Genomic DNA, 20885 nt, shown 5'->3' with positions numbered 1-20885 from the left:
TCCCTTCTACCACGATCGGGCCCTCGCAAACACGTTTCGAGATGTTTTCGTCGAGAGTTCAGCCGCACGGCGAACAATCTCGCCGCAGCACTGCGTGATAAACCGCGTGCAGGGACGACACGTTTGATGTCCCAAGTCGCAACAGGTTTACTCGTACGTTTACGGCTTCGTTTTTCGTCGACAGATCGTGTCTAACGTTATTTCCAAGATCGTATTTGGGCCTAGTGTATCATTAGTACCATCCAAAGACGGCGATGAAAGAGTCAACAACCTCGAGGAAGATGCACGAGCTCTAATCAAGGTACCAAGAACAATCTTTTTTATTCTGGTTTGAAGTTTCGAAAAGACAACGAAATCCTATTCGATTTAGTATATTGATTTGGACGAAAACCTCAAGTTTAAATGAAGGCCAGAAATCAAATTTGATTGGGCAGTTTCTTGATTTAAAGTCTCGATCTAAAGTTTTTGGAGTTGCTTCATACCGACTGACACTGACTAGTGCTTGTTAAAATAAATTAATCAACATTAATAATATCCATTGAACGTTTCGACTCGTCCTGTGGGTTATCTTCAAGTGTACAGTTATAGTTCGTTAACCCACCATTGCCTGCCAAGGACATTTCCGTTTGTCTCGCTTTCTTACATGATCTCTAACACAACATTTTTTACACTTGAATTTTCTGAAGTAAGTAAATTATTCTAAGATTCTAATAACTTTCTACAACAATTCATATACGTTAGTTCTGCATATCTTTGGACATAGAAATTCGGAGTTGTAAACTATGACACAGCGACCAATTATTTTAATTTTGTATTGCATAAGTGCGTGAGAGAATTTTTGCGATACCTTTATCTTCGCTCGTATTTGGCCAAATGATTTACGCTGATCGACAATCGTACAACGTAACTTTTTAACTATTCGTTAAAGTCTGGAAGTACTGAAGAAACATGACGCGGAGACACAGTTTTGCGAAAATCGAAGAAACGAGGAGAGAACCGAGGTAAGATGGCTAAATTATGTTTTCTAATGCTGTATTTCTATTTATTAGTTTTATCAAATTTATCGAACTAGTGGCGTCACTAGTTTGCATACTTGCCGCGCACTGAAACGAGCATGGTACTCGGTTATGCTTTATATTCTACGAATTTTATTTTATCTCTGAGAAAATGTCGATGTATAATAGTTGATGGCGTTGCTGACGTGTATATTCAAAAAAAAAAATGTTTTTATTGGCGAGATAAAAATACAAATTCAGATTTCTTTTATCAAGTGACCTTTTTAGAGCATGTTACGTTATAAAACGAGGCGGCGCAATCGTCAAAGCGTTCTCCTGAATCATACTATACAGTGCTTAGTGGTTCCTATAATCGTCGAATATTCGCTATAAATTGTCGCAATTGCATGCCACTTCCCTGTAGTTCGTCCGCGCTCAACGACCCAGATATATAAACTCCTCTTAATATGTTCGCCGCTATGCTAAATTCGCGCGAGTCCCGCCAGGTCATGGCCAGAGACGGGCCAACATTATTTGTTTAGAAATCAACAAATAAATGTACTATAGCAATTTATTTAACCATGTTCATTAGATTGAAACAGAAGAAACCTATAAAAATAAAACAAACTAACATAAGCGATGTAAAGAAACCACGATAGGTGCAGTAATTGCTATTCAGGAGCTATCAAGACACTACAGATCCATACAATGTTCCAATTATATAGTCATGTAGGAGGTACAAGTCTGATTCTAAGATTCTACGAGTCTCTATTTGAATATTTACTTAAAAAATCATTTTATATCTACAGCACATGAGACAGACATTGTGTTACTGTCTAAACCTCAAAGATTTATATTAAATTTCTAAAAGTCACATACTAATCACACTACTATCTAAGAAATGTTAGTAAATCACCAAAACTTCAAAACATAACCTCAAATGTAACCAACGGTTCTCGTTGGTTAGAATGTTGGGGTATGTAATAAAAAATTGTGACCCCTGTAGCTAAGGATCGCTATAATGTGCACGCGACGAGACGAATCCTGCGCAAATGATAACGAACGCGCAAACTCAGATTGATTTTCTCCGGTCAGCTGACGTTCAGCCATCGAACGATGTGGTTAACGTTTCGTACGATTTTCAACGGTCAATTTTAGCTAGCAGTAGAAACGAGATGGCAAAGAGGTCCTCGGTAAAACGGTATCGGGAAAGGTACAAGATTAATCGGTTGTAAATGGTGATCAAGAATCGTTTGCTTCGCATTGTGAGTGTTCGGTGATACGAAAACGAGAACGCTATATGTAGAACCTGTCAACTCGTGTTCCGTCGAATCGTCGATAGATGGCGGTAGCGATTAATTTTTCGATAAGAAAATGGTTAACTTTGCATGTTTTCTGATTCTCTCTTGTAGCAAAGAGAAAACATGACCTCGTCACCCTCGTCCAGCACCAGTTCCGCGTACGCCAGTACCGACGATGTTCGTCAGTATTATGGCAACGACAAACGAAACTTCCTCGATTCGGACGATGTTGGAACCGCTCGACTTTTGCGTTCGTATTCGCCTGGTCGCAACAGAACGAACGGATTCTTCACGAGACACTTTGTCAACAAGTGAGTTGCTTTTCAGACAAGTAACTCCGTGATGAGCAACATTTCTAACTAAATAAACGTTTTATACGTACTCCATTATTCCATGAAATTTGATCTATCTCTGCTCTGTTTATTCGTTTCAATGCGAAACTGCGAAGGACTCTCAAAATTCAAGTGTTAAAATGCAGCGCAGATGGCGCTTTCGCCAATCGTACGCGAACACGTTTAAAACAAAAGATGGTTTGATTCGTCAGCGTGACAAGTCGCGGTTTCAAATAATCGCTCATTGTTGACGTTGATATATCACATAATGAAAATAACATTCGATAACGTTAATTCAGAAACGTCATGCAAGAATGAACGAAAGCAAGCAATACATTGAAACAGCTTATTCGTTCTTAACGTCACAAGTCTAAAAAAATTCAAGTTCTCCTGCTCGACACACAAACGCTGCATAAACAACTTTGTATCTGAGTTTGCGTGTTTCGTTATTGCACAATATGTTAAGCATAATATGTTCAAACTCCACTAATGAATATTCAAAATAAACTGGTTGCAGTAGAATTAATAGATTAGCAATAAAGTGCACTCACCAAGTGGAGATCCACGTAACCTTGGAAGTCACAGGTCCTCTTTTCGATGATTTCCTTATAGTACTCTGAAATCAATATCGATTCGATTAGTACATTATACGAATAGTATTTATTATAACTTATTTAGACAATTACCCACTAAAAAAAATCAAGGATTTACTTGAATAAGATTTCCATAATAAGAAAGTACCGCTTCGTTGCACTCTCACTCGTAGACTAAATCGAGATCGTAGAATCGATTAGTTGTAGAATTCGATGTACATATTCGATGACGCGTTCGTATCGAAACGTTACTAGAAATCAACTTTCGATTTGTTTCGATAGCTCCCGCCAAAGCGCATATTATTTCGAAAGAATTCAAATTATAATTTTGACATAGAATCTAATACGATCAATCTTGTTATAGTTCAACAATGATTAATTTTCAGGTTTTACCTCACAACTAAAAATATTATAATAGTTGGTATAGTATTGGCAACGATGATTCTCGCGATAATAGCGATTTGCAGTATTTATGGAATCAACAGCGAGTTGGTAATACAGGAAAACGAAGTAGTACCACCTGATCCTGAAGAAAATTTACCTCCATCGTGGAGTAAGCTGAGAGTATTTAAACGAGGGGCTGTTTGCGCGGATGGCGCGCCATGCGCTGCTATTGGAAAGTATGTAAAATATAAGACGATATATTACAATTAGTATTATCTCTCTTAAACAAACACGAAAAGTTATACCACCACGATCCTTTGCAGAACGATTTTAGAGAAAAATGGTTCAGCGGTGGATGCTACTATAGCTTCGATGATTTGCAACGGTCTCGTAAATATGCAAAGCATGGGTATTGGAGGTGGATTCTTTATGACAATTTACGATAAAGCGGCAGGACGTGCATACACATTGATCGCAAGGGATCGAGCTCCTTTGGCAGCCCATGCTACCATGTTTGAAGGAAAACCCAAAGAAGCATCGTTTATCGGTATACTTTTTAGTTACTTTTTTTTTTCTTTTTTTTTATCTATGAAACATTATTTTAAATCGATACTTCCACGAATACCATCAGGTCCGTTAGCCATCGGCACTCCTGGAGAAGTGGCAGGTTACTGGGAAGCTCATAAACGTTTTGGTAGATTACCTTGGGCTGATTTATTCAAACCTACGATCGACCTGTGCGAGGAAGGGTACAACTTGACAAATATCCAATACGACGGATTCAGATATAATTCGCAGAATATTTACAAGGATCGCGTACTAAAGTAATCACATCCACTTTAATTAATTTTTTACTACTCTGACGGTATAGCGTTTATAAAATATACTTATTTTCAGGCAGTTGTTCGTCGATCCGCAGACTAATGATTTCTACAAACCAGGATCAATTATCAGGCCAAAGGTACTTTGCAAGACCCTGAAAATGATTGCTGAAAACGGCGCGTCAGAATTCTACAACGGTACCATAGGCCAGCTTCTAGTGAAAGATTTGCAAGAAAAAGGGTCAATAATAACGATGAAAGACTTGAACGAATATAGGTAGATGTTATCGAATTAACTGAATATTACAAACTATTTGCAGGCTGCTAAATAGTAATTACTTGTAGAGCGACGTGGGAAGAGCCACTGCAGACAAATATCTCCAATGGAGTAAAAGTGTACACTGTCGGTATGCCTGCCAGCGGGGGTCTGCTGACGTATATCTTAAATATTTTAGATAATTTTCAATTCTCCACCGATAGCATAGCCGATTACAACCGAACGATTCTTACATATCACAGAATCATAGAAACATTCAAGTACGCTTACGCGTTAAGAAATGACATGGCTGATAAAGACTTCGTTGACATGAAGGAAGTGAGTAAACTCGTGACCAAATAAAATAAACACACGAGTCTTGCAACTGAATTATTTTCTAACTTGCCATTATGGTTCGTTTCTCCAAGTTAACCGAGAACCTGACGTCGAGGAGCTACGCGTACAAAACTCGAATGAAGATAGACGATCATAGAACGTGGGATGATCCAAAACATTATGGAGCATCTACGCTAAGCGTTGCGAAGGATCAAGGAACCGCGCACGTTTCAGTATTAGCACCGAATGGAGACGCAGTATCAGCCACTGGTACAATTAATTTCTAGTATGTTCGCTTAGCAGACACGTACTTCATCGCTCCGTTTTTTTCCAAGGTAGCACAAGAAAACTAATCTATTCCAAACGATTCTTTACTTCGGTAGCTTTGGAAGTGGAATAACCAGTGAAAGTACTGGAATATTACTAAACAACGCAATGAATGATTTCGGTATACCATCGACGATCAACTACTTCAACATTCCACCTAGTCCAAATAATTACATTGCGCCTGGAAAGAGACCTTTGTCATCGATGGTACCCTCAATTTTGGTTGACTCCGATGGCAACGTGAAAATGGTCATCGGAGCCTCTGGTGGCACTAAGATCACCACGACTGTTTCTCAAGTTAGTATTTGGACAGTGTTACAGGAAATAAGAAAGAATGAAGAATCAGCTATGCGTTTCGTAATTTCAGATAGCGGCCAAGATCATGTGGATGGGACAAACGGTGAAGGAGGCCGTGGACGCACCGCGAATACATCATCAACTGTTCCCAAAGGAGGTGGCTTACGAATACGGCATTCCAAAGCAAGTGATAGATGGTTTAAAGAAGATAGGTCACAAAACCGCGAGATACAGAATCCGCGGTAGCGTGGCGTGTGTAATTTTCGTTGATAACAATACCGTTTATGCGAACGCGGACTTTCGAAAGGGCGGTGACGTGTACGGGTTCGATTAAACCCATTCGAATAATTATCGATAATATATAAACATTATCTTCCAGTATAAGGTATAGGTCTTTAAACATAAAAGCCAATGTTGACTACAAGTATTGTTTCATTCTTCGACACTAAATTTTTAAATCTTTGACTTTGAAAACTACGTTATAAAATTTGTCCTATATGAAATTGTGCGAATTTGAATGTTCTCAATAAAGTTTTTCCACGTGTTACCTCTACACGTAATTCGTTCATTTTCTTTTACGTTTCAATCTACCATATTCTGGTATGTAAAATTTACTGAACATGCGATACAAACGATCTTTGTTTCATAAACGTAACGCCAACGGAATTGTACCGCGTTATTGATCGAGGGGACAATCGTAGAATGTTCTAGAAAATTTCAATGCGAACGAGCAAAGCAATAGTCGATACTATCCGGCTACATAATTTGTTGGGCTCCGTGCAGCTCATTTTTATTATTGTATTATGTTTTCTACTTCATTTGTGTGTTCGCTATAACGACGAATATCAATTTCTATAAATCTATTAATAGTTTCGAGAAAGTAGTTTGTACTTTCCAGTTATAGATGTTTCTACAAATAAAGTTTAGAAAAATGGAATGCAACGGCTCGACCGTAAACATGTATAATATTCACGGAGGAGAGACTAAAATGGTAGGTCGTAGATGGCGTTCAATGTTGCTATACATTCGCAGCCTTTGACATTCTCTACCTAACTATACTGAACTATACAGTAACAGGTAACAGGATTAATCGCATAACGAGATTATACGCGTACGCGGTATGCTCCCGACCGATTCTAATTTCACATAGTCGACAATTTCTGACAGTTTCGTATTGCCTTACAGCTAAAAAACTACGTTTCAACTTCCATATGCTGAGAAAATGATAAGCACCTACCACATGTGGCACAAGTGCAGCAATGTCGCGGTTAATTTTTTTTATTTATAACCTTGAACAAACATGCTACGCCCCAAGGTGCAATGTTTTCATAGCTCGTTGAGTCATATCCCCGATAAGCAATAGCAGAAATTTAAAAGTAATGTCAATTTTAAGTCTACCCATTATAATTTATAACACACTCTACCTCCTAACAACTTGAAGTTTGTTTGTTGTGTTTTAATGTAATCCTCTATATTTAGCTATGCCAGGCAGCCAAGTAGTTATACACAAAAAAATTCTCAGAAACAATTAATATCGCAACTATGACAAATGATTAAGATACATTAAAATACGTTTCAAGCATATTCTACACACCTGTGGCTACAACGTGTCACGGTACACGTAACGTGGATACTTGGGACGTAAATAAACACATCTGTCTTCACAATCGCACGAACGTGCACAATGTCACACATTTTCGTATACGAGGTCCAATTAGCATCTGATAATTAGAGCCAATTAGAGCATATCGATACACCAACCCTGATACCATTCGACAGATTATACGACTCCATGTAACCTCAAATTTGATGATACCGATTCGAAGGTTCTAGTCGCCTAATAGAAATTATAATGCATTCTATGGCTGTATGCATTACAAAATTATACTTTTTACTCTAATCCTATTACCCTCTCACTTTGGACCCCTAATCATCGTTACGAATATCTTCTGTATTCTTTCATAATGTTGATGCGGCTATCGAATCATCAAAGCTTCTTTCATCGAACGTGCGACGTGGTTCTGGAACATAAAAAGAGGAAACGCAACTGATATCGGTTATTTATTTCATTCCATGTTTGTAAACGATAGAGATAGATCATCTACCGACGTGGGACTCGCTATGATAAGAAGTCTTCTAGAAATAAACGTAATAAGGCACCAAATGCAAACGCGATAACGCCAATGTTTTGTTGACAAACATACTGATTACTACATACGAGAGTAATTCAATATAGGTCGAATTTTTCGAGCATTATCGATGCTCGTCCATGTAAGAATACGCGGCACAAACAATGTGTATCTTGTTTCCAGAGTCAAACAAATGCTTAAAACAATGTGGAATAAAAAAACTTCAAGATTACAGTTGTATATGTGCAGTTTTCTAAACTGCGTAATTGTGCTATCAGGGCCGTGTGTATACCTCGCAAACGAAGCGTTTCGAATGTTTACTATGTTAGATAATCTCAATTATTGTTGGGTCGCATACAATACCACAAGACGATGTATGATGTATGTGTAATAAAAGGGCACTCTCAATATGTTGAATCTGGAAAAATTTGTTCAGTGTTTCACTGAATCATTTATTGAAAGATCATTCGTTGAACGTCCATATACGTTACGAACTTTCCAGCAGTCATCGCAAATGTTCCGTTAATCTGTATAGCCGGTAACACGTCGAACGTTTCAAATACGAATTTGAGTTCCAGAACATTCTCTACCGATGCGTTTTCACATTAATTTCATTTAATCGCATCCCAACTGGCCCATGACGAGTATATCTATGATTCTCGATTTTAATAAATTGAATTAATGCTTGTTTATATTATAAAATAAATTGGTAAAAGGATTGAACGGGCGAAAAAATATTCGCGTCAGGCACTGAAAATGCAAGAGACGTTACTGTAAGTTACGCATGCGTAGCAGTTTTGGAGCAAGCTATATAAGGAACCGCGAGCCGTCGCATCGAGAGAATATTGAACCAACAGTGCGAGCGTGAAAGCGTTTCGGCAGTGTTTCCGCTGTTACTTTCAAAGTATATTTTTTTGAAAATTCAAGAGCTATGTCTGACTACTACGTTGACGAATACGAGCATTTCAACTACGATTACGACAAGCATATCTTTACTGGCCACAGTGGTAAACAAAGAAGCAAACGCGAAGCTCTGACACATACAAATCATTTCGATCCGAGCGGCCATTCCAGAAAGATCCTGACCAAATTGATGAATTCCGAGCATAACAAACGAAATGCTGGAAAAACCAAGGCATAAATTGTAAGTAAAGAAAGTTTATAAAATACGTCGTAATTTCTGACGCGTTGTTGCTTGAGTTACGTTATTGATTCGAATTCAAACGGGGAGTGCGCAACCTTGGCCAGATTAGCGAGTGTTTACGGTAATGATGTTTAACTGCGTACGTCTAGTTTGAACTATTCATAAATTCGTGTATTCTCACGTAACGTAGAGTTAACGTCTTGAAATTAAGCTATTTTTAGTCGCGTATTATCATTTGCCTTTGAAAGTAGCCTGTGGGTATTACTGTTCTTTGTTCTTTTTTTTTCACAACTGCGCAACCATTTTAAAGGTGACTCATTTCTTACTCGGCACTTGTTGCCTTTTAGTCCTTTGCAATGAGATCAAAAAGAAACAATGTTTTCGAAATACACGGCTAGAAATATTTTACGTTTTTTTAACATTTATTTTGTTCTTCTGTTTCAGGACCTTGAAGTTTGCTGTCTTATTATTCGAAGAAGTGTTTGTTTGTCAATTTTGACAGACTAAAATCTTTTGAATATATAATAAGGAACAATTTTTTTTTATTTCCTTCATTCTCAGCAATGCATTTAGTAGCTAAACATAATATTCTTGCTTAGAATAAATAATCATTAGTACTTAGTAAAAGAATAGGCAGCATCTTGTAATCATCATTATTTCTCATGGTATATCCTATCATTTTTAGGATAAATATTTCCTAGTTAGACTACTCTTGATCCAAGATCACCAGAATCTAGAGTTTTTGTGATACGATAGGAAGTTGATATGTGTATATTGGATTGACGCACATTGTGAAACTTCATAGTTCTCAAGTATCTACTTTGAAATATGAGTACTGACTGTAGTATATAGTGATTTACTTGAATCTGCGAAAATTTTGTATTCAATGTGGATATATTAAAAAGTTGCATTCATTTTGAAGACATAACTTAAATTTTCGTTAACTTTACATGACTTTATTATTGTTTTAAGTCAATTAGAAAGTTCAATGTATTCAAAATGATTAAAATGTGTAATTATAACAAAAGAAATAAAAATTAATAATTAGTGAAAACGTGGTCATTTACTATTGTATTAACCTTCTCCAACCATTTCTTTCTCATCCAATTTCGTGTTCAAATATATTACAAATGTTATACAAATTTATATACGTTTCCAAATTTTTACAACTTTTGTGAGATACATATATGTACATATTTATGCATTGAAAAATTAAAATATCGCCCACCAAATCCGACGCAATGTAATTCAATTGTACGGAACTATGTATGTAAAAATATTTAAAAAATAATTATATACAAATAGACTGCACATATCACTTATGATACATGTTACTTCCGATTTATGAAATCTTCGTGTTGCTTGTAAAAAACGCCATGATTGAAACAAGTTACATTAGCTTGTATTTATTAAAATCTAACTCCTGTCTTAAAATACCAGTTAATAAAAATTCTGTTGATTGAACAGTGACAGTTTTTGGCGCTTTCGCGATAAATTTTGTTGCATTCGTTAAATCGCTCTCTTGGGAAATGACCACTGCTTTTTGTGGCCATGTTGATGGTGGTCGTACTAATGGTTTGCCACCGCAGGAAGTAATTATACCTGTAAAAACGTTAATTTTTTTCAAATATATACGGTCAATAGAATCAATAATTTTTAACATAAGAAACATACTTTTTAATTCTGGTAAGGGTGGAGGCGCCACGTTGGGTGTTAATACTACAGTGTATCCTTCTAATAGTTTTTGATCCTTTGCTTTTTCTAAACTTCCCCTTAACTTGAAGCCAAACTTAGCTTCAGCAGCAGGATCTTTCAGTATATAATTTTTTACATCCAAAAAATGGCCAACTCGTTCACTCTCAAGCAACCAATCAATCGAAACTATTGGTACAGATTGTCCTAATGCGCACAAAAACTTAAAAGTTCTCCGTACTTTGTCTGTAACCAATACACTACATTTGGATGGATCTTCGACTTGCGATGCACCTGTACATAAATGGAAAGGAAGGTTATACTGAGGTCAAATTATAAATCCTCTTCGTATATTTTTCATGCTCACCCAATTTTGTTAACAACTTGCTGAAGTCGTTTGTGACGCCTGTGAATAAAATTTTATGTTTTGTTTTGAACGGCGATGATGTTGAAAATGAAGAATTGTGATCAACATTTTGAGCACGTGTTGATTGCCGAGTGCCCCTCTTTTTTTTAGTAACAGGCTCACTTAAAGTAGTCATTTCAGACTGTACGGTATCCAAGTTGGAAATACTTGCGGAATCCACATCAACGTTAGTCGATTTGTTCGCACGTTTTCTAGTATTTCTGGTTGAGACATTTTTCGTTTCTTTTTGTACCTCTTTCTTTTTTTCCGAGTCTGATGTGATACTTTGCTCTATGAGCGAAGCACTCATAATCATCTCTACTTCTTGCGACTCTTCGCTCTGAGAATTTATAACTTCTACCTCAAGTTGGCGTTTAGTGTTCGTTGCTTTTCGATTCTTCTTTCCTCGCGTCCTTATGTTTGAAGTAGCCTTTTCAGTTTCGATTGCGGCGGCTTTATTTGAAGCGGCTCGATCAACGACGCTTGTACGAGGAGTTGGTTTGGTTTCATTACTGACGATATCTTCAATTGTAGACTCTGTCTGGCTTCTTAGGGATACATGCTCTATTGGACTACTTGGAGAAAATCTCATGACTTTGACCATCAACTGTTTAGACTTTATACTTTCTTGATTAAATGACAGCTGCGTGTTGCGCGAAGTCTCTATACTGACTGGTGAATTTCGCGTAGTCATGTAATCAAGTATAGTCTCAGAATTTTTTTTGTTGACGGCAGTTTTTCTGGTTCTAGTTCTCCTGTCTTTGATAGTTTCAGATAGGCCTTCGTCGACACTTTCTCTACGTTTTTTTGTTTTATTAGTATCAATAGCATCCTCCGAGCTGAGCGATCTCTTTCTGCCACGTGAAGAACTTAAAGTAGTATTTTTCGCAGGTTTGGTAACTACGCTTCCGCCCAGAGCTTCCTTTTCCACCTGAAAAACAGACGAACGATCAACATTTTCTTTGCTGGAATTACGAGTTTTCCGGTTGCCCTGAATGGAAGGACTATGTCTTGCTCCCTCTTGCGAATCGATAGAAGAATTTGATTTTTGTTGCAATTCAGATCCACTCTTGGATTTACGTTTCTTGGCTGCTGTGTTTGTCACCGATTGTTTAAACGTTTCGATTACTTTCTCGTCATCGCTTTCGTCTACGTTTATAGACGCTTTGTCGACGTTAAAGTTATTAAACTTTTCCAAAATCGGCGGAGAATTCAACCTGCTAACAGAAGGTTCGGTGTCTTTGTTGCTCTCGCGTCTAGGTGTTTTTCGAGTTGATTTCCGTGGAATGGATTTCTTTTTGGGTTCAGCCTTTTTTCCCCTTCGTTTCGAGTGCATCCTGCCAGTATTCTGCCCAGATTCTGACAACGTTGGACTTGCTGGATTCGATAGAGTACCTGAGATTCTAACTTCAGGAAACGCGGCTAAAATATCATCATCATTTTCCTCCAATAATAGAGAAGCGAGTCGAGATACTTGGTTATCTGTTTTGGAAGATTTTTCTGATACCTCTTCGTTACTTTTAGGAACGTCTGTTCTTTCTAGTACTTCTGAAGTTCCCAGTGTTGAAGACATCGATGGCGAACCTCGAACATTATCCTTTTCATTATTACTTTTTTTTTTATCGTCTAATGTGTCTGCAACAGGACTATCCACATCTTGGGAACCTATTACGTTCTTTTTTCGCGTCGAGGTTAGATTGGTGAAGTAATTGTCCGTATTTTGTGATTCGTCGTCAGTGACGGTATCCGTTAAATTAGTCGTACGGTGTTGTCTTTTCGATGGTAAAATGGAAGCTATATCAATTTTGCTTTTCCTACTTCTTGGCAATCTCTTGGTTTTACTAATTATCGGCGATGTATTATTTTCGTTAGGCGAATGGCTAATGGTGGGTTTATCTTCGCCTTGTGATGACTGTAACATGTTGGTGAGAACCTGAGTTGACACCAGCTGATGCTCTTCTATATCATCATCGTTTATAACATCACTGAACATTTTTTTCAGATTTTTTTCCAAAGAATCATTTAAACTGGACTTGTCTGCGACCTTCTTAACGTCAGTAGTTGATGCAGATTCGTTTTCGTCGACTTCACTGATTAATTGAGTGGGCGCCATTTCGTAATCAGTGTCCTCGGTCCTATCCTCTACCACATCAGAAGAAACGGGCACTTTGTTGTTATCGAATTCCGAAACCTTCTCCGAAATGTTAACTATTTGAGTAGGCGCGTTATAGTCTACTTCTGTCTCACTACTTGCTAAATCGATAGAAAGTTCGTTTACTTTTGGAGAAGATTTAGTCATTGGAAGAATTTGTGTCGCTGCCATGTCGTCGTTGTCGACCTCCTTCATTCTTGCAACATCTTCAGATTTCTTCGTTTGAATCACTTGCGTTGGCGCGTCAAAATCCACAACAGTAGTTGATGAATTTGTACTTTTTCGATTTATACGTTGCGTAGGTACATCAAACATATCTTCAGAGTCACCGCTCGTAGCTTCCTTACTTCCGTTCAGTCGCACTTCGAACGACGCGGATGCTCGTTTTTCTTTCACAGCTATTTCTGCGAAATGACCTTCTTCATCTGTGTCCGAATCTTCGCTATCGACTGATTGACTCTTCGAAGGGGTTTGACTATCTTGACTAGCAATGCGCGAGTATCTTTGGAATAAACAGTCTTGATTGGACTCGTCGGAGTCGTCTTCCACCTGAGAAGCTTTGGGTTGGTAATTAATGCGTTGAGTGGCGGCTTCGAAAATATTTTCATCTTCATTTTTGACTTGCGTTGCAGCGTCAAATATGTTCTCTTCGTCGGTGCTCTTGTCAGTTATTTCAGACGTCGATGATTTCAATTTTGACATATTCAGTGGATCATCATCCCCAAGCAAGTCCTCTAATAAATTTTGCGAACTAACTAAAGCGCGGCTTCTATCAAGTTCTGAACAGTCATCTTCGAAATTTGTCGAAAGCGATAACTGCAAACATTCCTGTGAACTTTTTTGATCATCTTTCGTATGTTCATCGGACGTAGTAGGCTCTTCTTTTATATGTACAACTGTTTGAAATGTTTCACATTTATCATCTCGAGTATCAGCATTATTGGAAGAGTATTTTCCCTCTTTCGTTTCATTATCTTTTATATCTTCCTTATCGTTATTGCTTTTACTCTCATCTGCTAACCCTATCTCTTCTGTCTTACATTTGTCGACATCACGAATGTTAATATCAGCATTTCGTGCTGAAGCATCATGATGTCCGATCTTGTTCGGTGCTTTTATATCATGGATATCTATATTAAGTTGAGTCTCCATATCGTGGATATCAACGGCATTTTGCGTCTCTATATTCTCATCGTGTTGCGTTTCCATATCATGAATGTCAATTGGCTTCTTGCGGACATGTTTTTCAATAGTTGCGATGTCGTTTAAGCAGACCTTTTGAGTTTCAACGTCATGGATATCCGTTTCGTTATGCGATTCGAACGCCTTCTGCGTCTCTACATCATGAATACTGACCCTTTGTTCGCCATTTCTCTGTTCCTGCGCAGTGTCACTTGGTACATCTTGGTAAATCGTGCTGTCTTCAGAAAAGGAATCACGAATTACAGTCTTCTTAATGGTGCTGCTAGAGTTACGCTGAGGCGCAGATGGACGTCGAAACACGGCTCCTTCAACGTCAGCTTGCGTGGAAGGAATAATAGAGTCGTTTCCCACCGAAATGGACGAATTGTTCTGCACAAAGTACATATGATCATGTAATGGTTTAGGGTAGATAGTTGAGTTTCATATGGTAAAAAAAGAGTCTCAAATAATTTTATTTTAGCAAATATTTCTGTGAAATATTACTCTATATACAAAAAACGTAGTTAAGGTAGAAGATACTATGCTCTTACAATTAGTTCATAATCTGGTAATACTAATAATCTGAGACAAACACGAATATTACTGACAGATAAGACTTATTCTGACGATTCCTGTCAAAGATGTGACGCTATTACACGGTCGAATAATCTCTTCAAACTAATTACTAGAATACTTTTAAGCTATTCAAGAAACGCGTAATAGTACCAGATAAGAATTAAGGCAAAATCTGCCAGGTAAGTCCTACCGATGACTTCAATTAGCAATCTGGGACAATACGGAATAGTTACCAATGACGAGTCAGGTGTTCCTGGAATGATCATATTTTTTTGACGATTTGGTGCCGGTGTTTCCGGGACCACGGAATCGTCCATTGGAGGATACACATTGTAAATTGCGTGTACCGTGCCAAAGTTGAGTTCGTTTCCATCTTTCAGTTCGTAACATCGGCCTGGCCTTAAAATCGTCTGCGAAAAAAATATTACGAGATGAGTAGAAGACTCATCGTTGTAGTCTACAATATTCTGATTTCATCGTATCAATTGGGGGTTCATTAGGTTAAATTAAAGGGTCACAAGATCCGGGTCGCAACACGGTTATACGAATAAGATAAAGTTGTATTACGTTATTGAGCCTCGTTTTGTTGGAGGAATTCAGATCGCAGATCCACGCTGTTTCACGACTGTTGGCCTCGATCTCTGCGTGCTTCTTAGACACCGTCTGCAATTAAAAGGAATATTTTTGCTAATTAACCATCGTTGCCGTAATACTATTATACATTGCACTAAATTTATGCAGATAATAAATGACAATACTTCAATTTATGTTGTATGTTATAACTATGTCTCCTGCAGTAAATGGACAAATTGCGATAAGGAACTTATCTCCGAGAGTCAACGATGGCGTAAACATCGACGCATCTAAACAATATATCTTTGCGAAAAGTTAAAAATAAAAGTTATTCTCCAAGGTCTCTATGGACCAAAGAGATCTGCAAGGATCAAATCTCTCATGGAGTATTGTCGGTATCACGAAAACAAATTACGTCCTCCGTAGCACAAGCGATCTGCTTTATCTTATCATACGCATACAGATATTTCAGTTATAAGCAGCAGTAACAACCGTCCAGGTTACTATGCATAGCAACTTATCGCTAACACATCATTTCAATTACCGAAGAAACTCCGAGAGTAGGGATTGTCACACTGGCTAATTTATATACAGGACTACTGTTACAGAAGACTTCAGTGCATCGAAAATGTCTACACTGTGGTGTCTGTTGTTTCTGCTCGGATCTGTGACTTTCACGTGGAGTCTGGAAGACGGGCCAAGAGTTAGAACACCCCTTGGTGCCGTCAAGGGTCATTATAAGCTCGCCGGTAATGGAAGACAGTACGAGGCCTACGAAGGCATCCCTTACGCGTTGCCTCCGATAGGAAAGCTTCGATTCAAGGCAATTAACACATTTTTCTAAACTAATTTCTCTTCTATATTGTAAAATAATCGATGTCTTGATAGTTCGTCGTGTTGAAATGTTAATTATGAATGAAAAGTCTGCGATTACTTAATTCCGCGTCAATATTTAGCCTCCTCATCGTTTACCTCCCTGGGTGGGCGAACTATCTGCAACAAAGTTCGGTTCTCGATGCTTGCAATACATCCAAATGCCCCAACCACCGGAATACGAAAAGGTAATCGGTGCCGAGGACTGTCTCTATTTGAACGTTTACGTGCCAGTCCATGAGAGAACGACCACCAAACCGATGCCGGTGATTTTCTGGATACACGGGGGGGCATTCCAGTTCGGTAGCGGGCAGGATATGGGCGCTAAATATCTTATGGATTATGACGTCGTCGTTGTTACAATCAATTACCGTCTGGGAATATTAGGTACTTAATTACACAATTACTTAATTGTGAACATTGTTAACGCGAAGAATGACGATGTGTCCAAGTCTAATTCTTTCGTAGGTTTCCTTAGTACAGAGAACGAAGTAGTTCCCGGTAACATGGGACTGAAGGATCAAAGTATGGCTCTGAGATGGGTGTCGGAAAACATCGAGTGGTTCGGTGGTGACCCAAAGAAGGTGACTTTGGCCGGTTTAAGCGCGGGTGGCGCGAGCGTTCATTACCACTACTTATCGCCCATGAGTGCTGGTCTTTTCCAAGGTATCGAAAACGTTATCACAGACTTCCTATCGCATGTCGATGAAATAAATAATGACTGGTTCTTCTTTCTGAAATCTGTTAGGTGGTATTTCAATCAGTGGTACAACTTTTGACTGTTGGACACAGGCAGAAAATATGTTGGAAAAGTCCAAACGCGTGGCAGCCCTTATGGGTTGCCCTACAGGTAATGCAAGGGAAATGGTACGGTGTCTGAGATATCGCCCGCCTACAGCTATGGTTGAATCCACTAGTGAATTTATGGTATATATTCTCTACTTTACAAATTTCTCGATTTATTTTTAAAACGGATAATTTGGTTTTAGCGATTTTATTATAATCCGTTCACGCCATTCGGACCAGTTCCGGAAAGATACGGAGATGAACCGTTCATCGATCGTACACCTGTTGAAATCGTGAGTAGTGGCGACGTTCATGATATTCCTTGGATTACTGGAGTGACCAGTGAAGAAGGATTGTTTCCAGTTGCAGGTAAGAAATGTACGATAATGATTAATTACTTTTTTTTTCAAAACGATTTTTTTTTTTCAGAATTTATCGCTATACCGGAAGCCTTAAAAACCTTGGAAGACAATTGGGATGTTCTCGCGCCAGATTTTCTCGATTATAATTACACTTTACCTAAAGAGAAACACGTTGAAGTTGCTAGACTCATCAAGAAACAATATTTTGGAACAAAAAAAATTGATGAAACGACAACGAAACCTTTGATAAAAGTAGCCGGTGATCGGTTTTTCGTTGTTGACAGTGAAAAAGCTGCCAGACTGCAAGCTAGCGTTAATAAGCAGCCTGTTTGGTATTACTATTTCTCGTACAGAGGCGCACATAGTTTGAGCGAATACGAGAGTAAATCTACTACTAATTATGGTGGGTTAAATACATAAATAGGAATAATAATATCAAGAAAAAGGAGAGTTATATGCATTAGATACTTTTTATAGGTGTGTCTCATGGGGATGATGCATTCACTGTTTTGGATACTCCTTATTTAGATGCCACAACAACACTGAATGATCGTAAAATGCAACAACTTTTGATCGAGTTATGGATATCATTTTCAACTAATGGGTGAGTAAAAAATTTAAGGAAATTATTCTGTGGTATTCTTATGTAGTCTTCTTTTACAATTTAGAGTCCCAAATATGGGAGGCGTAGAATGGCCTAGAGTAAATCCAAGCGAAAAGGCACTTAATTACTTGCACATAGCTGGACCAGACAAAATCTTTATGGAGAGTGATGCAAACTTTGGACAGAAAGATTTTTGGAACTCTATCAAATTCAATGAAAATATATTAAGCAGTCCATCTGATGGACATACAAAAAGAGAAGAATTATAAATATGTTTCCTTACCAATCTGTATCATATAAATTATATTGTATAATTTTATGTTGTCACAAAATTGTCCAAGTAAATCCTATATTATTTTAAGAAATTTCTTGAATATTATAAACATTTAAAATACAATTATTGTATGGAATTAAAAAACTTACCTGATCAGTTAACACGATACTGCATTCTGGTAGTCTGCCAATCGTGGTAATTCCTTTCTTAATTGGGTACGTGTTGGAACCAATACTCAATGTTCCCACCTAAAATTTTAAAAACGCTAATGACAACAATAATGAAATTTACAAAAATATTTAATCGCATTTACCTGTATTACTCCATCTCGGCTTGCATCATTCTGCGTAGAATGAGACAATTTCTGCGTCGGAGTAAAATCATAGTCGTCGCAAATTTGTGTCGCCGGAATATCCATCACGAAGGAAACTTACTTAAACGATCTAAATTATACGCGATTGTTTATTTATGTTTCTTTTTGTACAGTTACGAAATTTCACAAGATAACCCCACATGACGCGTAGTATCTCAGGAATTCATTAACAGTCATTGTGTGCGTGTAAAAAATTAGGCATGTAAGGAATACGAATACACGTTGACAGAACGAAAAGATTCCACATTACACAAACCACAGTTCAAAACGAACGATAAATAGTAAATTAAACAAAACACCGCAAACACGAAACATTAACCTTATACACGCACTTAACTTCCATATATTGTATTCCCGAATTCCGCCGCTCATGACCACTCGAATTTTACCAAGTTCTACAAGTGTTAAAAGATATCGTCATTTTATTGAAAACGTACTCAATACGTTAGTCATGCCTCTGTATGTATTAATTTGTAGGAAAAATACTCTAATAGTATCTACAAATGCTTCTAATGAACTTTAATTTAATAAATAAATAGACATTCAAATTTCCCGCGGGAAATGGTGTTGCCATCTAGCGGTGAACAGGCTGAACTATTTTCGGAGTTTGATCAGCGCCTCTATCGGGAAAATGCCCAAGTTTGTCCTCAATAGTTCCTAATTTTACTGCTAGATGGCACTGTTAACAGTGTTATTTACCGACGTGATGGTAATGTATCGACAGGTCGGTAAAACGCACAGTAAACAGCGCCATCTAGAAATGAAAAAATGAACTATTGACGACAAACTTGAGCGTTTTCCCGATAGAGGAGCTGACCAAACTCCGAAAATTAGTTCGGCCCGTTCACCGCGAGATGACTATTCATTTGAGTGAAAATACAGGAAAACCACAAGAGAAATTGTGATAGTTTAAATGTTTTGAAATGAAGGCCAGTTGATCATTAATGAATTAATGGTTAATACGATTCATGGCTTTATAACACTATACTATATTACTTTAATATATTAATTAAACTTCAGACTGCGAACCTATAATCACCAATTCTGTTCCACGAAAGGCGAAGAGAATTGATAGCACGTCAAAGAAGTTCCAACTATCGAAAGTCGAGGCCGCGAAGAGCCTCATAGAAGACGAATGGCGTTAAACGACTTTAATGGAGAAACGATTACTCTTCAAAGGCATTCGGCAAGTTCGCGTGCACGTTACTATATAGCAACGATAATGTTGGTCAACGAACCCTTCCGACGCTAGTCGACGGTTCAATTGAAATTCACCCCTCGCCTCGTGTGTCCCGTTGTTATCGTTTCAAGGGTGAAAGTCTATTTTCTTCGACGAAAGCCCGCTTTCTGGTCATCGAAAGAGATTAAGAGACGCTGGCCGAAAGACACTAGGAAACGTCGACGGGGTGTTGACCTCGATGGTAATTTATCGTTCGTTAAATAATTTATTTTAGATTAATCCAGCGATTTCTAATAATTATCCAAGGACACCCTCGTACGCGAAAAATAACGCGCGTTCCATCGACCCCTCGCCACGGTCGTTGTTATTGCAGTAATCGCTTAAATGGCAGTAATACTTATTAGTGGTTCCAATTGAAAAAAAACCATTTCTAACGTTTCCGTTAATAATGGTTTTGTTTCTTATACCATTATATATTCTTTACATTACGCAGGTTAAACGCGAACCGAGATTGTTGCATTCGTCTTTGAACAGGTTGGATCAATAGAGAAGATAAACATCGAATAGCTTTTCTTTTGTTCGCTTGACCGTTTCGAAATGCCTGTTACTTGGACCAAATACACAATTGCGGCAGTTGCAGAAACGTGGCCTTCTATAACACGAAGAACACTATTGAAGACGTTTCGAGAACCGATTTTCTTTACTACATAGTTAATACTCCATTGCATCATTAAATAGTTACTTCCAACGATCTCAAACAAAAAGTGTGCACAGCTAATGATCAAGCGCGCTCGCTTGTCGCTTTTACCATGGATCTGGAAGTTGATCATCTGGAAAGCCGCGGAAATATTCACGGTGACGGTGGAGCAATCTCGGAGGCGTCGTATCCGCGCGGAGGAGACCGAGAAACGAGATCATTTCGTTAAGTGTATTCCAC

General features: G+C 38.1%; 5 protein-coding genes across 28 annotated transcripts in view; 3 read left to right on the top strand and 2 right to left on the bottom strand.

The window, feature by feature from the left end:
* The window catches only part of LOC128891520 (phytanoyl-CoA dioxygenase, peroxisomal-like), a 56904-nt gene extending 48878 nt beyond the window's left edge, over window positions 1-8026 (bottom strand). For 12 of the 22 annotated variants that reach the window (XR_008460852.1, XR_008460858.1, XR_008460856.1 and 9 more), the window contains exons 1-2: window positions 3340-3401; window positions 3180-3244 (exon numbers count right to left, since the gene is read on the bottom strand). The gene's annotated coding sequence lies outside the window, so the exon portion shown is untranslated. Of the gene's footprint in view, window positions 1-2678; window positions 2777-3179; window positions 3245-3308; window positions 3402-7236; window positions 7664-7747 lie in introns of those variants that run through there. The other 10 variants (XM_054151061.1, XM_054151049.1, XM_054151062.1 and 7 more) reach the window with 8 other exon arrangements.
* Window positions 105-6193, top strand: LOC128891510 (scoloptoxin SSD14-like). Of its 3 annotated transcripts, none has more exons than XM_054151018.1 (10): window positions 105-301; window positions 929-1001; window positions 3608-3841; window positions 3929-4152; window positions 4237-4429; window positions 4503-4703; window positions 4772-5021; window positions 5111-5304; window positions 5402-5642; window positions 5713-6193. In XM_054151018.1, exons 2-10 carry the CDS (start codon window positions 949-951, stop codon window positions 5974-5976), a joined length of 1854 nt encoding a protein of 617 aa, XP_054006993.1. In that variant the 5' UTR covers window positions 105-301; window positions 929-948; the 3' UTR covers window positions 5977-6193. The 3 variants fall into 3 exon arrangements, with proteins under 3 accessions (XP_054006993.1, XP_054006994.1, XP_054006992.1); XM_054151019.1 differs by having other exon boundaries at window positions 824-1001; XM_054151017.1 differs by lacking the exons at window positions 105-301; window positions 929-1001 and adding exons at window positions 2069-2260; window positions 2408-2607.
* Window positions 8027-8596: 570 nt separating the features above from the next.
* On the top strand, window positions 8597-9969 carry LOC128891527 (nuclear protein 1). The gene is made up of 2 exons (XM_054151068.1): window positions 8597-8915; window positions 9360-9969. Exon 1 carries the CDS (start codon window positions 8703-8705, stop codon window positions 8910-8912), a length of 210 nt encoding a protein of 69 aa, XP_054007043.1. The 5' UTR covers window positions 8597-8702; the 3' UTR covers window positions 8913-8915; window positions 9360-9969.
* An 8-nt stretch (window positions 9970-9977) lies between these two features.
* On the bottom strand, window positions 9978-19246 carry LOC128891505 (uncharacterized). The gene is made up of 7 exons (XM_054150997.1): window positions 18709-19246; window positions 18545-18643; window positions 15491-15586; window positions 15157-15333; window positions 10975-14737; window positions 10590-10901; window positions 9978-10517 (listed from the first exon to the last, which is right to left on the bottom strand). Exons 1-7 carry the CDS (start codon window positions 18811-18813, stop codon window positions 10306-10308), a joined length of 4764 nt encoding a protein of 1587 aa, XP_054006972.1. The 5' UTR covers window positions 18814-19246; the 3' UTR covers window positions 9978-10305.
* On the top strand, window positions 16039-18561 carry LOC128891513 (carboxylic ester hydrolase-like). The gene is made up of 8 exons (XM_054151022.1): window positions 16039-16319; window positions 16453-16756; window positions 16838-17035; window positions 17118-17296; window positions 17359-17524; window positions 17585-17920; window positions 17995-18121; window positions 18186-18561. The coding sequence occupies exons 1-8, from the start codon at window positions 16125-16127 to the stop codon at window positions 18388-18390; spliced, it is 1710 nt and encodes a 569-aa protein (XP_054006997.1). The 5' UTR covers window positions 16039-16124; the 3' UTR covers window positions 18391-18561.
* Window positions 19247-20885: the final 1639 nt, after the last annotated feature.

Source organism: Hylaeus anthracinus, unplaced genomic scaffold (assembly GCF_026225885.1).
Source record: "Hylaeus anthracinus isolate JK02 unplaced genomic scaffold, UHH_iyHylAnth1.0_haploid 12002, whole genome shotgun sequence".
Classification (NCBI taxonomy): Eukaryota; Metazoa; Arthropoda; class Insecta; order Hymenoptera; family Colletidae; genus Hylaeus; species Hylaeus anthracinus.
Note: the sequence above shows the minus strand (reverse complement) of the source record. Positions and strands in the feature narration are given on the sequence as shown.

Coding starts and splice junctions, on each gene's coding strand:
- LOC128891510 (XM_054151017.1), top strand. CDS start 2,231: ATGGTGATCAAGAATCGTTTGCTTCGCATT. Junction 3,842..3,928: donor CCATGCGCTGCTATTGGAAA/GTATGTAAAATA, acceptor GATCCTTTGCAG/AACGATTTTAGAGAAAAATG. Junction 4,430..4,502: donor TACAAGGATCGCGTACTAAA/GTAATCACATCC, acceptor ACTTATTTTCAG/GCAGTTGTTCGTCGATCCGC.
- LOC128891513 (XM_054151022.1), top strand. CDS start 16,125: ATGTCTACACTGTGGTGTCTGTTGTTTCTGCTCGGATCTGTGACTTTC. Junction 17,297..17,358: donor AATCCACTAGTGAATTTATG/GTATATATTCTC, acceptor ATTTGGTTTTAG/CGATTTTATTATAATCCGTT. Junction 17,525..17,584: donor AGGATTGTTTCCAGTTGCAG/GTAAGAAATGTA, acceptor TTTTTTTTTCAG/AATTTATCGCTATACCGGAA.
- LOC128891527 (XM_054151068.1), top strand. CDS start 8,703: ATGTCTGACTACTACGTTGACGAATACGAGCATTTCAACTACGATTAC.
- LOC128891505 (XM_054150997.1), bottom strand. CDS start 18,813: ATGGATATTCCGGCGACACAAATTTGCGACGACTATGATTTTACTCCG. Junction 18,644..18,708: donor GCCGAGATGGAGTAATACAG/GTAAATGCGATT, acceptor TTAAAATTTTAG/GTGGGAACATTGAGTATTGG. Junction 10,902..10,974: donor CAAGTTGTTAACAAAATTGG/GTGAGCATGAAA, acceptor ATTTATGTACAG/GTGCATCGCAAGTCGAAGAT.